The 16,465-nt window shown below is 36.9% G+C and overlaps 1 protein-coding gene across 1 annotated transcript in view; it reads left to right on the forward strand.

Moving 5' to 3' along the window:
- The window catches only part of txnrd1.L (thioredoxin reductase 1 L homeolog), a 34,544-nt gene extending 22,850 nt beyond the window's left edge, over window positions 1–11,694 (forward strand). Inside the window, exons 14-17 of the mRNA NM_001094317.2 lie at window positions 255–362; window positions 2,387–2,482; window positions 6,237–6,371; window positions 10,813–11,694. Of these exons, the coding sequence (NP_001087786.2) occupies window positions 255–362; window positions 2,387–2,482; window positions 6,237–6,371; window positions 10,813–10,881 (408 nt within the window). The 3' untranslated portion in view covers window positions 10,882–11,694. The remainder of the gene's footprint in view (window positions 1–254; window positions 363–2,386; window positions 2,483–6,236; window positions 6,372–10,812) is intronic.
- The last annotated feature ends 4,771 nt before the right edge of the window (window positions 11,695–16,465 follow it).

The raw sequence follows: 16,465 nt of genomic DNA on the forward strand, positions 1-16,465 counted from the left end.
TCTTAGAAAATTAAATTTGCAGCTACAAGATCTAATAAGCTTGAAATGCAGTAACCCTTGATGTCACCCATTCTATAATCAGTATAAATTGTAGATAGGATAGTAACAATATAAAGTAAAACTGTAGGTCTTACTGTAAGTCTTACTGAGATATGCAAATTAATATGTACCTGTTTTCTTTAAAATTAATCTTTATTTGTATGAAGCTCAAAAGATTCAAGTTATTTTAAGGATTTTTTTTTTTACATTTATAGTGTGACTATGTAAATGTGCCGACAACAGTATTTACCCCTTTGGAATATGGTGCCTGCGGTTTATCAGAGGAAAATGCAATCAGACAATATGGAGAGGAAAATGTAGAGGTGAGAAATGTGCAGGTTGCACATTTAATATACTTTTATATTTCTTGGATTTGCACAACGGAAATATTCAAGGCAGAATATATTGTACAGCAGGGGTGCCCAAAAAGTAGATCGGGATCAGTAGACCTTTAGCTGGTGATCAGTAGATCTCAAGACACTGTCAACAAACTGCTTGTCTAAATCACCCTCATATTTTATGCTTTTCATTCAGATATTTATTATGTTTAAGTCACATTACAAATAGTTGCTTAATAAATATACCAATATAAATTCTCTCATAAATCAATATAATATTTAAGTAATATTTTCCATGGAACAGAATGCTAACAATGCTATTATGGAAGTAGATCATAATGAGACAACACCACCATACTGTCATGGGGAAATAAATGTTTTCAAAATGTATCTGTTAATAGTGCTGCTCCAGCAGAATTCTGCACTGAAATCCATTTCTCAAAAGAGCAAACAGATTTTTTTATATTCAATTTTGAAATCTGACATGGGGCTAGACATTTTGTCAATTTCCCAGCTGCCCCTGGTCATGTGACTTGTGCCTGCACTTCAGGAGAGAAATGCTTTCTGGCAGGCTGCTGTTTTTCCTTCTCAATGTAACTGAATGTGTCTCAGTGGGACATGGGTTTTTACTATTGAGTGTTGTTCTTAGATCTACCAGGCAGCTGTTATCTTGTGTTAGGGAGCTGTTATCTGGTTACCTTCCCACTGTTCTTTTGTTTGGCTGCTGCTGATGAAAGGGAGGAGGGTGATATCATTCCAACTTGCAGTACAGCAGTAAAGAGTGATTGAAGTTTATCAGAGCACAAGTCACATGACTTGGGGCAGCTGGGAAATTGACAATATGTCTAGCCCCATGTCAGATTTCAAAATTGAATATAAAAAAATCTGTTTGCTCTTTTGAGAAATGGATTTCAGTGCAGAATTCTGCTAAAGCAGCACTATTAACTGATTCAATTTGAAAATTGTTTTTTTTCACCTTGACAGTATTCCTTTAAATAAACCCAATTAGCTGGTTTTGCTTCCCATAAGGGCTCATTAAATCTTAGTTGGGATCAAGTACAAGGTACTGTTTGATTATTACTTAGAAAAAATAAAAAAATTTGAAAAAATTTGATTATTTGGATAAAATTGAGCCTATAGGAGACAACCTTTCCGTAATTCGTAGCTTTCTGCATAGCAGGTTTCTGGATAACGTATCCCATACCTGTACATAGATATAAATTACCCCTAGCTTCTATGAAGGTACAGGTATGGGACCTGTTATCCAGAAAGTTTGTGACTTGGGGTTTTCTGGATAAAGGATCTTTCCATAATTTGGATCTTCATACCTTAAGTCTACTACAAAATCATGTAAACTAAATCCAATAGGCTGGGTTTGCCTCCAGTAAGAATTAATTATATCTTAGTTTGTATCAAGTACAAGGTACTGTTTTCTTATTACAGAGAAAAAGGAAATCCTTTTAAAAAAATGTGATTATTTGGATAATAGGGACCGCCTTTCTGTAATTTGGAGCTTTCTAGATAATTGGTTTCCGGATAACAGATCCCACACCTGTATGACTGCTTAAGCTATTATCTTTCAGGCTGATCGGAAACTTACAACCACTGCATCCTAGCAATGGCACCCACAATATTTTATTGTCTGCTTTTAATCTTCTCCAACGCGGGTGACAAAACAGAAAATAACCTTTACATTGGTGTCAGTGTGAATCGCCAGTTGTAAAACATTTGAATCATGCAAGCCCCGGAAATCACTTTACTCTGTATTTTCTGGCGCTTACTCGATTCATCTGTGAACAAGTGCCCTTTGTTTAGCAATGCTACTGTATTTGTGTCTAGACTTCCAGCAGACTACTCCATTGTTACGAAAGAAAAAATCAATAGGTATGAATGGAATGACTTGCCCTTCATATAGGAATTTCTTTCTTTAATTCTGTTGTTACATTGCCACTTTGTTGTAGCATCAGTTATATGGAAACAAATAACTAAATAAAACTTCCTCTTATCAGGTCTATCACAGTTACTTCTGGCCTCTAGAATGGACGGTACCAGCGAGGGACAATAACAAATGTTATGCAAAGATCATCTGTAATCTGAAAGATAATGTAAGTAGGAATCCAGCAGGTTTCAGGAGAAAAACTTACCCATTTTCAAAAAGCCTCTGTTGATTGCTTCTATGCACCGTTGCAGTAAGCTTGCCAAGACATCATATATTCATTATTATTATGCTTTATATATTGCTGACAAATGTACACAGCACTTTACAGAGAGTTTTCATCATTCACATCAGTCCCTGCCCAAATAGAGCATAGAATAAAGGCTCCTATTAATTTGACTGTATGTTTATAGAGGTCTTCTTATGAGTTTAAAAACATTTTTTTAAAAAGTGTGTGCAATTAATTTGCATAACATTTATAGAAAAATGAAGTTGATTCGTTACCAATAAGTTACACACTGTTTCACTAGAAGGCTCATTGCGTTGACTTTATAGATGGCCTTAAAATTTAATTGTTCTGACAGTTGAAGGAATCGGTACTCAAATTTTACGCTGCTGCAGATCATAAAGTTCTATTCTTAAAGTAATTATTTGAAATCAATAAAAATGGAGAGTAGCATTTGTATAGGAATTAAAATAAAATTCACAGCTTTATTTAATGAACATATTCACAGCTAAATATTATTGCGCTGTAAATTCCCAGGCCTTGACTGCGAATCTCCTTTAGAGGAAAGCAGCATTAAAGCACAACTAAAATGATATATACCAAGTGATTTTCCACTCCGTAAAAGCATATATATATATATATATATATATATATATATATATATATATATATATATATATATATATATATATATATATATATATATATATATATATATACATTGTTCCATTCACAGATTTTATTACTCCATGTGAGAATCATTAGCTACGTTTTTGCACTAAACTTTTTGTCGAGCCAAAAAGTCTAGCATTTACAGAACTGGCATAGGATACCTGGCCTTGCATTTTCTCTAATGGGTAGGATGGAAATGTACCAAACCCAGTGTTAAAACGACTATAGCAAAATAAGTGTTTACTAAATAAAATCAGATGTTGAAATGCTTCAAAAGGTACTGGTGGTGGCAAAATTCCATCCTTGCTACCTCTAAGGGCAGAGTTTCTGATTTTTTTTTTTAAATAAAAGATGTTCATATAGTAAACATGGAGATCAGGAGTGGAATAGGATTGTTGTCAGGGGTCAGATCAAATTTCGACCAGAAGGGAAGCTCAACCTCCTAGTTCAAGCTTACTTAATTTATGTAATTTACATACAGTATCAAGCAATGACAACGCTACCAAAAATGTTGGTACTATTACACTTGTGTTTAGGGTTGGCACCAGACAAAAAATCTGTGCAGAGCCCAAAGGTTTCTGAAGGCAGCCCTGGTGGCAGGGTCTGTTGATTCTGTAGTTGCTCTTCTGCTTTTTAGTTAAATTATACTACAAGCTTGTGTTCATGGGAGAAAGGCCCCAGACAAACAACTTGTATGAGCTTCAAAATATCTGAAGGTGGCCCTAAAGAGAAATGTCTTCCCTCTGTCTAATGTAAGCATCCGAATGGCTAAAAAAATCTAATAAGATCAGCGCAGCTCCCATTGACTTCAATGGGACTTCAGCTGCTTTTACTTGGAGAAGTTTTGTATAAGTTTTCCATGGCTTTTACACTTAAGAAATCTAACATTTTTTGCATATAAGAGCAATTAAAAAAAACTCAACTTCTTAGAGGAAAAGGTATGATTCATGAAAAAAAAGGAAATCCGAATGTTTGTAACTACAACAATAAATGTTATTACTTTCACCTTAAATGGGTTGTTCACCTTTAAATGAACTGCCATTGGTTTTAATTTTTCATTATTTGTGGTTTTTGAGTTATTTAGCTTTTTATTCAGAAGCTCTCCAGTTTGTAATTTCATCCACCTGCTAAGGTTCAAATTACCTTAACAACCGTGCACTGATTTGAATGAGGGACTGGAATATGAATAGGAGAGGACTTAATAGAAAGATAAGTAATAAAAAGTAGCAATAACAACAAACATGTAACCTTACAGAGGATTTGTTTTTAGATGGGGGTCAGTGACCCCCCATTTGAAAGCTGGAAAGAGTCAGAAAAAGAAGGCAAATAATTCAAAAACTATAAAAAATGAAGGCCAATTGAAAAGTTGCTTAGCATTAGCCATTCTATAAGATACTAAAAGTGAACTTAAAGGTGAACCACCCCTTTAAATCAATAAATATAATCCTAGTTGTGTGACAACACACTGGGCCTGCAGAGAAATCTGAAACCAAGGCAGTGATGTCCCTGATTTGCTGGGAAACCTGACAGTCTTTTGCAAAACAGATAACACATAATAGATGCCGTAGCTATGTAATAGATTTTATTACGTGCATTAAGACATGGCGAGCACATTAGCTATCCATCACCTTCACTTCTATCCTCTAGTTTCATTTTGCATGCCGTATACATTTCTGAGTCAAACCAGCAGAAAAGAAATCAAATTAACATTCTCCTTGGAAGCCGGCTGTCACCTTGCACAGCTCACCTGTGTTGGGCCTGATATGCTAATGTGACAGGCCATAATCATAAAGATGATGGGTAGCAAGCAAGAGGACAGCATCAATTCTACTCATTTGACACCTGTAGGCTGCTGACCATGATAAAATGTACTGACTTTATTGGCTTGCTGTCTAGAACAGGAATTGCCTAAGCAACAGGATCATTTGCCTGTAACGACCAACACTGAATGATCAAATAACTACCAGGGTGCCACAGAGCCACATAAGTACTCAAATATTCTTTTACTCTTCTTTATGATGCCATAAAGAGAAACTAAAGGCAAATAAGCAGTTTGGCACTTGTTTTCTGTTTGGCAATGTATTCTCCTCCAGGAATAGCGGGAAGTTATTTTTAAATGCTGACAAGATTATTGTGACAGTCTGTTCCATGTTACAGTTGAGATTTACAGATGCAATGGATCATTCCTATCTAAGTATACATGATCAATAGGTCTATTTACCTGCTATTTTTGTGTTTGTTGTTTTTTTTCTCCACGTCAGCAATCATTTTTACCTTGCAAAGTATTCTCATTATCTCAGATATATGTAGGTGTTACTTTTGCAGTATCTATGTTTTACTTACGATTCATGATTATATTATACACCAAATAGTTAAATAATATTCACTGCATACGACTTAGCTAAGTTTTGTTGTTACATTTCTTATCATATGGAGGAAAGTGTGCTGACATTTTTGTTCATTCGAATGTGCAATTAACATGAAATGATGGCATTCTTTCCCACTTAGGGTTCTGTTGCCAAATGTTCTTATTGCTTTAGTAGAGTTTTTCAGGGATACATTGCTGTAGCATACCAAAGGACAGGAAACAATAGCCATAACACTTTGGGATAACTAAACCCTAAACCATAGGGCCCCTCCAGAGGAATCGCTCTACCTTCCTGAACTGCATCCACTAAGGACTGTCCTGTTTGTTATTACTGTCCATAAAGAGCAGAGTAGTGCAGCAAGGTTGGCTTTTGCACTGCTTGATTTCATCTTCTCCTCAAATGCTAAGAACAAGAGCCAGGTCTGAATTGTTTTTTAAGTGCACATGATCTTGGAGCAAAATTTCTGCAAAGAGGAAAAGTGGTGCAAGATTGTGCCTGCCTGCTCTGCTGCACTACTTTGCTCTTTATAAACAGGAATGGCAAATGGGACAGTTTTTGGGGTCTCCAGTGACTGCAGTTCAGGAGTTTTATGAGTTTTCACATGTACTGTAGCATTGCATAAAACGTATCCTTTATTATTTTGCCTTCTTTTTCAGGAAAGAGTTGTGGGATTCCATGTCCTTTCTCCGAATGCTGGAGAAATAACCCAAGGATTTGCAGTGGCAATTAAATGCGGCCTCACTAAAGATCAACTGGATAATACAATAGGAATTCATCCAGTCTGTGCGGAGGTATGTGTTGCGCCTCAATACTTAGGAGCGTATTGTGCCATAAAGTTGATGTATAGCTCTAGAAATAATAACAAAAATCATGGTAGCATGATTTTGGTTTACAATCAATTAAATATATAGGCTTTCATTAAGCATAACTATTTCTATTACAAGAAAATAGCAAATAGTAAACCCAGGCAACTGCAGTGCCTATCGACAATTCTAACCTGCACAGTAGGTCCAAACTTCAAGCCTGATTTCCCCAAAGAGTGTTTTTTGAGCTGCCATTTCCCTGACAGAAAGAACTCAGGAATTATCACCACTCTGTCCCTCATTAAAAGTCAGTTCTATGCTTGTCTTCACAAAATGGACCCTGCCTCTGAATTAATAAAATCCTTCCAGAAAATAAATTTTGAGAGCATTAAAAATGTCCATAGCAATTTGTTGCTTTATTTAAGGCTTTTTCAACAGGCCCATTTCTTTCAAAGGTCAGCAGCAACATAACGTTGGGCATATTGAATAATTCTTTGCTGAATAGAAAAGCCTAAGGCTAAACTGAACAAATGGTGCTGAGGCCCAGCCTTCATTATATTACAATCAAGCAGAATAATGAAACATAAATTAACCTTAATTTAAAAATGTATGTTGAAATTTCATTAATATCTTCTGCCAGATTTATTTCATCTGTCAGAAGATTAATCTGGCTTTAAAGTGGATTGGTTGAGGATCATTGACTAGTTCAGATAGGATCAGTGTTTTTCAGATATTTCAGTTCAAACCCCGTTTGAGATTCAACCTTTGTTCAAGACCCCTATTAGTCCATAACAATGTGGAAGATACGCAAAGACCTTGAGATGTCTTGATAGATTCATGACACTGTATTAGGCATTTAGCCACATTTCCAAAAATATTAAGTACCTCAAATAATCTCAGTCTTGCTGACCTTCAGGGTGGGCTTCAAAGAGTATTGAGGTGAAGAACTAATGATTCTCCCCAAATTTTTGGACTATAATATCAATCATCTAACATCATCTCATAGCATTTCTTTTTCCATGGGATTCTAAGAGTTGTGGCTCAACAACAGCTAGAGGGCAAGAGGCTGGACATCCCATCCCTGAAGTATATACTGAAAATACTGTATCTGAAAACTGTTATACAATATGCCCCTTGTACTGTTATCTGTGCTTCATTCCTTCAATCCCCCTCCCCCAGTCCAGGTGGCACATGGCAAACCACCTTTCTGACCCTAAAACCAGCCCTGAGCACATTATTGTAAGATGTTAGAGTAACCATACCGTATGAACAACTGTATAACTCTACTGCTTGCCTGCAGACCACTAGTACCTTATCAACAGCCAGCTCAATTGATTTGCTAGTTTTTATGTTTAGGGGCCCCATGGGGCTACACTAGGGGAGGAGGATGTACCTTTTGGAAATGCAGAATCTGCAAGCACTCCAGTACACCACGCTTAGGATAAAAGAAGTCTTTTATTTATTTCACACCATTAAAATCACAGATGGCCTGACGCATTTCATATCTCCTGCTGCGTAGTCATAGGCTACAGTGAACTTATTTTAAAAAAGTTAAATAGGAATTGCAATCACCTAATTGGTGATTAATCACTAAACCAATTAACTGCTTTAAGGGCTCTTACTGACCAGCAGTTGAAGCTGCGCTCCCCTGCGTTCAGCCGCAGGGGAGCGCAGGAATAGACGCATTTAGCTTTTTTCAATGGGGCTGTACTCGCACGGGCTTGTGTAGGTGCCGAACGCAGGAAAAATGCAGCATGTTGCGTCGCGACCTGCGTTCGGTGCCTACACGCGCCTGTGAGTACAGCCCCATTGAAAAAAGCTAAATGCGTCTATTCCTGCGCTCCCCTTCGGCTGAACACAGAAAAACGGAACGCAGGAGAGCGCAGCTTCAACCGTTCGTCAGTAAGAGCCCTTAGACTTACAAAGATGTGAAAAAGATTACTAAGTTTAATAACAAAGTTAAAACACTTGCCAAAGTATAGAATGTTTTGTAAAACACTGGTTAAGTTTAAAGGTTGAATTTCAAAGTTATGTGAATTTTGTTTAACACAACTTAACTCAAATGGGAGGCTGCTCTGATATTTACTCTGCTTAGGAAAGATTTAAGAAAGGTTTCTAATTTTTTTCCTAATCAGAAGAACATCAGAGCAGCCTCTTTCTTTCTTCTGACAACTTTCTTGACTACTTGGTGGTCAGACTGGTCAGAAAATGACCAGCAGGTGGCGCTATTGTAACAAAATTCATTCATGTTAACAATGAATCTTGGAATTTAAAAAGAATAAATAATGAATGTACATTGCAAAAGTGCTTAGAATAGTACTTTCATCAGTTTTACATTCACTTATTTTTAAGGTTTACTCATCCTTTAAGGCAGTGATCCCCAACCAGTAGCTCGTGAGCAACATGTTGCTCTCCACCCCCTTGGATGTTGCTCTCGGTGGCCTCAGAGCAGGAGCTTATTTTTAAATTCCTGACTTGGAGGCAAGTTCTGGTTGCATAAAATCCAGGTGTAATGCCAAAAAGAGCCTCAATGTAGGTTGACAATCCACATAGGGGCTGCAAAATGGCCAATCACAGCACTTATTTGGCACCCCAATAATATTTTTAATGTTAATGTTGCTCCCCAACTCCTTTTACTTCTGAATGTTGCTCACGGGTTCAAAAGGTTGGGGATCCCTGCTTTAAGGAGTGCAATGATGGTCATACTGCAAGGTATAGAGCATGTTTGTTCATTGAAAAGTGGTGGAGACTTGCTTCCGAGGCTCTTGAGTAGGGACGTTCATTCTTATATTGTTAATGTTTCAATTAGTAACCAGTGTTTTACTATGTTTAAAAAGCATTCTATACTTTGGCAAGAGCTTTAACTTTGTGATCTTTTTCACATCGTTGTTAGTAAGCTATTAAATAGTTAATTAGGTTTAGTTTAGGTGATCTCACGTCCTATTAAACGTTTTTTTGAATAAGTACACTTTGGCCATCTGTGATTTTAATGGTGTGAAATAACTAAAAGACTTCTTTTATCCTACGCGTGATGTAGTGTAGTGCTTGCTGATTCTACATTTCACCCCAAGCTACGGGTCTGGGGCTTTAGCATCATGCGCCACAGAGATATACCTGTGAGTGATCTTTTTTGGCAGACTTTACCCAATTATAATCGTTTTATTGTTGTGATGTTTCTCAAGCGATAGTCCAGGGTTTTTTACACCCAGCCTCACTGTCACATACGGTTAGCATTTTTTCGAGCAATTTTTTAGCTTTTTAGTGGCATAAACATAAAAATATATATAAAGTTTGTAGGAGGATGTAAGCCTAGGAGATGGCATTACTATTAACTGGATGAAATTCCATAAACCTAGCCTCCTTTTATATGAAAATTAATTCTTGTTTTAATATTAGCATTATGATACTAGCGCACACTACGTTCCCCGAACTTTCTTATACTAGGAGGCACCGCCATTCTATTTGTGGAATTAATAGCAGATACATCAAACTTGTTTAGCTGACAAAATCTACTTTATTTTCAAGCAGGCTATTCAAGCTCACACAAAAGATAACTTTGATGAGCCTAATTATGTTGCCTTTGAACAGTGCTAGCCAGGCACATTTTGACTTCCTATCTTTATTTGGTTACAGATGCATATTTATTTCCTATCTATCATAAAGCATAACACATTGCAGAGCTCTGCATGCAGCATTTTGTCTTTTGTCATATCATCATGTTTTTATTACAATTTTGATTGGAAATTTTCAGAGGAGAGCTGAAACACTGAATCATCATGATATAATTTCATCTATTAGCATTTTTTCCTTCACTTCTAGATTTATTTGCATGCTGGCAATGTTTTGTAAAAGCAGAAAAACAGTGTTGCATTTGTTTGGATATTTTATTTTTAGCTTAAAGGTCTTAAAAGTCCTTCCGATTTTCCTGTTAGTTTGTGTTTAACGGGGCTGCATACCAGTAGCACTGTATTCATGAGGGGCAGCGGAACATATTTGTTCCCCCTTAGCCCTTTACTTGTCCCCTAATAGACTCCAAGTTAGAGTGCAGTGGCAGATGCAGGGTCCAACTGGCCCCAACACCCTACAACATACGCTCTGCACCTCACAGCAGATTTCTTTTCCCATTGCAGAGAGCAGCCAGATCCAGAAAAGTCTCTCTTTAAGCATTAAGGGACCTGCTCTTGCACTTCTTTCCAAGTCTATGTAAATGACCCCCAATAGAGATGTTTGGGGAGATGAAATGGAAACCAGGAAAGCATTGTAGCTTACATTTAAAATCTCACTGTTAAATTATTACACAAGCTGCTAACAATCTTTTCAGATGCAAGATTTTTAAATTCAAATGCAAAATAATGTAATAATACATTATTTTATATAAGGAAAAAGAATATTGCAAGATTCTAAACATTTTCTTTTTCTTTTTTTGTAGATATTCACAACTTTGACTGTGACAAAACGGTCTGGAGGCAACATCCTACAGTCTGGATGCTGAGGTTAAACCCTGCTGTTTTCATTTGTTGCCATAGCCAAAAGCAAATTTGAAAAGGGTCTATCAAAATCTAGGCCTCAGCTGCTATGGCAACAGGAAAACAGCAGGGTTATCCCACAGTAAAAACTGATGCAGGGCACCATCTTGGTGCTATTGTGACGTCACATCTCAAAGCCAGATCTGGTGGGCTGTGACTGAAGACCTGCACACTCAGTTTATCGATGCTTAACGCTTGCTAATGATTTATGTTAAGCATTCCATACCAGAAAACATATGCTAGTTATTTTACTGGTGTAGCACACACAGTTTTGTAACCTTGTTGATTTCCGTGCTGTATATAGGATTTTTATTCATAGCATTTGCACTTGCTTTTCATCTGTGAACAAGGTTAGTCAGTGGGCTTCTATGTATTGGCTAAAATGTTATATTTATACAGGAAATGCTTTAATATTAAAACTTTGTGATAGCTTTATATTTATCTGCATAGAACAGATATTATCTGTATTGCTCTTAACAAGTCACCTTTGCAGACAACCCATAGCTCACTGCAAAATACTGTACATCCTTTTTTCCTGAAGTAATGCCTTAGCATATTAAACAACTGTAACTTGAATAGGCATATTTATTTATTAGTATCATAAGCTATGAGAGAAATTCTTTTGTATTCAGCCTTTTGTCATCCTTGTGACATATAATAAATAGGCCAGGATGTGTACCCGTGCTATGGTGCTATACCTAGGAACTGCAAAACAGAATTTGAATTTGTACAACAGTCAATAAAATTGTACAGTTTTTAGAGGTAGACTGTGATCTGAAATAAAATGTAAATTTTAAAAACAGTGTTCAATTATTGTTTACAAAATGTCATTGAGTAGATTAGGCCCCAATGAAAAGATGCAACAGTCATATTTATGAAAATTGTGCATTCTGTATGCCACAGTAAGGCCATACAATGCATTGTAGGGGGGCCATTGGGGGACTTATAACAGCTTGTAGCCAGTGTCGGACTGGCCCATCGGGATACCAGGAAAACTCCAGGTGGGCCCGGGTGTCAGTGATCCCTCTTCTAACCATGTGGCTTATTTCATGGTTATTCCCTATATCTTTAAAGGCCTTAATAATGGAAGAATATAGCATGTAGAGATAAAAGACTAATGAGGGAATGTAATAAAAGTCGCAAGGAGCAAAACAATTTGCACAAATAAGAATAAAAATGTGCATTTCGCAATGTAATATTCTTCCTTAAACTGTTGCGAATTTCCATTGCGCATTGCGAATTTTCATTGCACATTGTCCACTTTTAAGAAGTGCTTGAAGGTGTCGTAATCATTTGGAGCAAACAGAACAACTTTTTCACTAAGAAGTTTTATTACATTCACTGCGCACTGGTGCGAACTGTAAAATTCACAAACTTTCTTTCACTGTCGGAAGTGGTCGTTACAGTTTCTGGGTTTGCAAAAGCTATATTAAATTTGTGCAAAGCAAAATTTGGCATAACTTTTAGCATTTCAAATATTCTTTCCGTTACCGACTTTTATTACATTCCCCTGTATTAGAATAAAGAGGTTGAGTGAGGAGAGGAGGAATAATAGTTTGGAAATTGGGCTCCATGGACTAAGGTTTTCTGGTGGGCTCCTGATATCCCAGTCTGACACTGCTTGTAGCTATTTAGGTGCATGTAAAAGGGATGTGATTCTTATGAGGGTGAGATTGCTGGCCTTATTAGCTTGCTACGCTGCAAAAACATTAATTCCTTTGACATTTGTCACATAATAAACCTTTTATCAAGGCAATCCTTTAAATGAGATGTTAGAAAGTAATTGCTTAGTAATGTCAACTTTATTGTGACAACTTTATTGTCTAAATCACCTCCACCTGCTGGAGATAGTCAGTCAAGCTTAATACTTATAAACATGTACACGTAAATAGTGTAAACAATGATGCTGGCAGAGCATACAATATCTTTTCTCTTCTTGCCAATCCCTCTTTGTATATATTAGTATGTTCTGTTAAACAGAATCTCAACTTCTTTTGGCAGTAGTGATGCCATTTCAGCTGGTGTAGTGGTTTGTGGGATTTGCTGACTGTGTAGCCAACAGCAATCATTGGATATAAGGCAGGAATAGCAACCTAGCCTTACCAAATGAGAACAATAACCACCAATAAGGAGGAAGTAAAGACTGACATCAATGCATGCAATTTGGGTGACAATTTCACCCAAACATTTTATATAATTTTTTGGCGACATAATATTTTCATCTCTTTTATCTATAATCATTTTTTGAACATAATTAATCCTGCAAGAATATATATATATATATATAATATCTTTAATAAACAAGAATCTCAAGAGGTTAATATTCTGCCCCAAATATTTTCTATTTAGCAATATAAATGTGGCAGTGTAAAAAGTACGAATTGTAAATTCAATTTGTAAATATCAGTCTACATTATGTCGGTATATTTACTTCAGTAAAAGTATTTTTTTTTTATTTGTGGAATAAATTTGAGGCTGGGAATGTAATTTTTATTGGAAAAATAATTGTATGGAGCATACTCATGAATGATAAAGTGGTTAATTAGTTAGCTCTGCTGATATCAGCAAATCTCGTCCTAGTTTATATTCCATTCATAAACTGTACAGGTTGCAGCCAGAGATGGCTGTTAACTGTTAAATTTGTGACAGAAATCATTCAATACATGTCTCCAAGCCAGTTGGTGCCTTATGACTTCCATGATACACTCAGGGACCTATTTATAAAACTGGTGTAAAATATTCAAGACCGATCTCCAAACATAAAATACATCACATTTATTTAGCAATGTGTTTAAGTCATATACAAAGCCAAGTACACAATTCAGGTGTAAAAAAACATGTACCATTTACACCATTTTTTTGTTCTAGAAATGAATTTACACTTGCAAGCACTAGCATACCGTGTAACACCAGATCATTAATCCACGGTGAGACACATGCCCTTTGGCGGGAGGGGTAAGACTTGTGCAGTCCTCTACGACCATAATTGCAATTGCATTATGTGTAAAGAGCATGGCAGGTGTTAAGTATAATTAAAAGTTTATGTATTATTTTACAGAAAAATAGTATCTCTTAGTGCTGTTTTACTAGCATGTATGCCCTCTGGGGTTGTTGCTCTCTGCACAAAAATCCTGCACAACTTCAGCCCTGTCCTTACCAACTGCCTTAGCAAGGTGCACAGCGACAGACTGGGGTGTCCAGGGCACATTGGGACTGCCACCTCGGGGGCCCCCCACACCCCCCTCTGGGGTCCCTATGCCACCCCAGTTGCAGGTTTCTTCTTAGTTGTGAGCTTCCTACCCAATGTTGCAACCCTCCCCCCAGATAATATTTACTTCTCCATTGTGACCATGATTGGGGTGGCCAGGGGGGAGCAGCCATATTTTCTGGTTGGGAGTAGGTCTGGGACAGAGGGGTCCACCTTGTTTTTTCCCGGTGTCCTGCTGGCCCAGTCCGACCCTGCGGATGCAGGAAGGATGCAAAAAAAGTCCGATTTTGGCCTTTTTTGCACTTGGCATGATGCATTTGCATTAAGCCTTACATTTTTCATCATCCTTTTTGTATATTTAAAATGAGTTCATAATGAGATAAATTATTAATTTGGATTCCTTTTGTTTTCTGTTTTTCTAATCTAAGAATATAGATAGGATCAGGATACAGACAGTCCATTCCTTATTATGCCAAATAATTATATTTTTCGCAAGTAAAGTAAAATAAACACCATAGCTAGTGGCCTGCTGAGCTAATAATATGTCTTTACCCTCAAAGGAAACATAAACATTCCATACGTATATGGAATTTTGCTGTTCTACAACTCCAAATCCTTCTGTTTGATGCAATCAAAAAAGATTCAACCTTCTCACTTGTTCTTCCCTTCTTGGCTTCATAGTCACCAAAGGCATTCCACACTTTCTATACCAAAATAGCACTACAGTCATGTAATACTTGCAAGAAACTGTTTGCACCATAGTCTCAGTGTGTTAGATAACAACAAGAAGACTGATGGGTAGAAGTACGTTTCAACAGAAAATTATATTGCTTCTTTTACCTTGAAGAGCTGGGGGAGCTATACACTTTGCCTAAAACTGACTCTCTTGTGCTCCCCATCTTTCCACAGTAGGCAGCTGAAACTTCATTTTAGGAAATTTGAGCCATAGCAATTATAAAGCACAGAAATTAAAGTACAGATTTTTCTCACTAAATAGCGTAATGGAATTGATGAGGTCTATAAATACTAGTTTTCCCTTACTGCTGTTAATACCCAGCTTACAATCCTGGACAGACTTAATCACTGCATTGATCTGATTTAAATATTGCCATGCATATTTCATACAGGTTACCCTGCTACTATTCAGTTAATTGAATTCCAACTCACCTCTGCAGATGCACTTACTGACACAGCAGATAAAAATCTGCCGCAAGCTCATGAGAAATGTTGAGGACTGGTAAAATGCAAGTTTCATTTTTCACTTCACTCTGATATTGTCATTTGATAGGAAGCAGGGTTTGCAAATGTGGCACTTTGCTGTATGTTAGGTGAACAGTCTTTCTGAGCTCTTTTTTGTATTATTAATCCCTTTTTTAATGCGTTAGTGGTACAGAGGTTAGCATTGTTGTTTTGCAGTGCTGGGTTTGATCCTGCCTTGAGTAAGGTAACTTTCAATATACGTAAGATGCTGTACTGCATTGATTGCATTTCAAGAAATAAAATTAGTGCCATCCTTTTATCTGGATATTCTTTGAGTGCCCAGTTAGGCTTCCCAAGTAGAGCATCTGGGGTTGGTGCACCTGGACCTCCTTTGTAAATTGGTGAGTTTCTACTTTTGAATATATTCATGTGTCTTGTTTTGGTATGATTTATTCTAGAAGAGTCTCAAATTCTCCACATGATATGATAGACTTAACTTGTAGCATTATAAGGAGATAACTTCTATTTTTGTCCCATGACTGTGTAGGCCTCGCCTGGGTTCTCCAAAAACACACACATGTAAATAGGGTTTTTTGTTGAACCACCTGTATCTATGCAACTATGTTGACTATAGCGTACAATGAGAAGTGGGACATATAAGGTCTCTGTTTTAAATAATAACTATATGATACCATGTTGTATGCTGTTGGTTTTAAAGATGTCAATGAAAATGTTGCTGCAAGGGCCCATGTGATTTCTAATGGCAGCCCTGATCCCAACTATGATATAATTAATGCTTATTGAAGGAAAAACAATCCTATTGGGCTTAATTCATGTTCAAGCACAAATGGGGCTCAAACTGATATGAATGATGAACACTCTCAATGAAGCACAGTGTGCTGTATAAAGAAAGAATTAAGGCATTGGGGACACTAAAATTTGCATACAGTTTTGCACTTGATTCCTGTAAAACAAGACATGAATTCTACATGCTCTATGTTTAATAATAATCAGCACAGATTCATACACACAGATCCCAACAGCCCATTATCCATGCTTGAACCTCACTTTTTTCAAAATGTACCTTCCTGTGCCTTCCTTGAACTTCAGCCATTAGTTTTTTTCCCATTTTCTAAACAATTATGTAA

This window comes from Xenopus laevis, chromosome 3L (assembly GCF_017654675.1).
Source record: "Xenopus laevis strain J_2021 chromosome 3L, Xenopus_laevis_v10.1, whole genome shotgun sequence".
NCBI classification, from domain to species: domain Eukaryota; kingdom Metazoa; phylum Chordata; class Amphibia; order Anura; family Pipidae; genus Xenopus; species Xenopus laevis.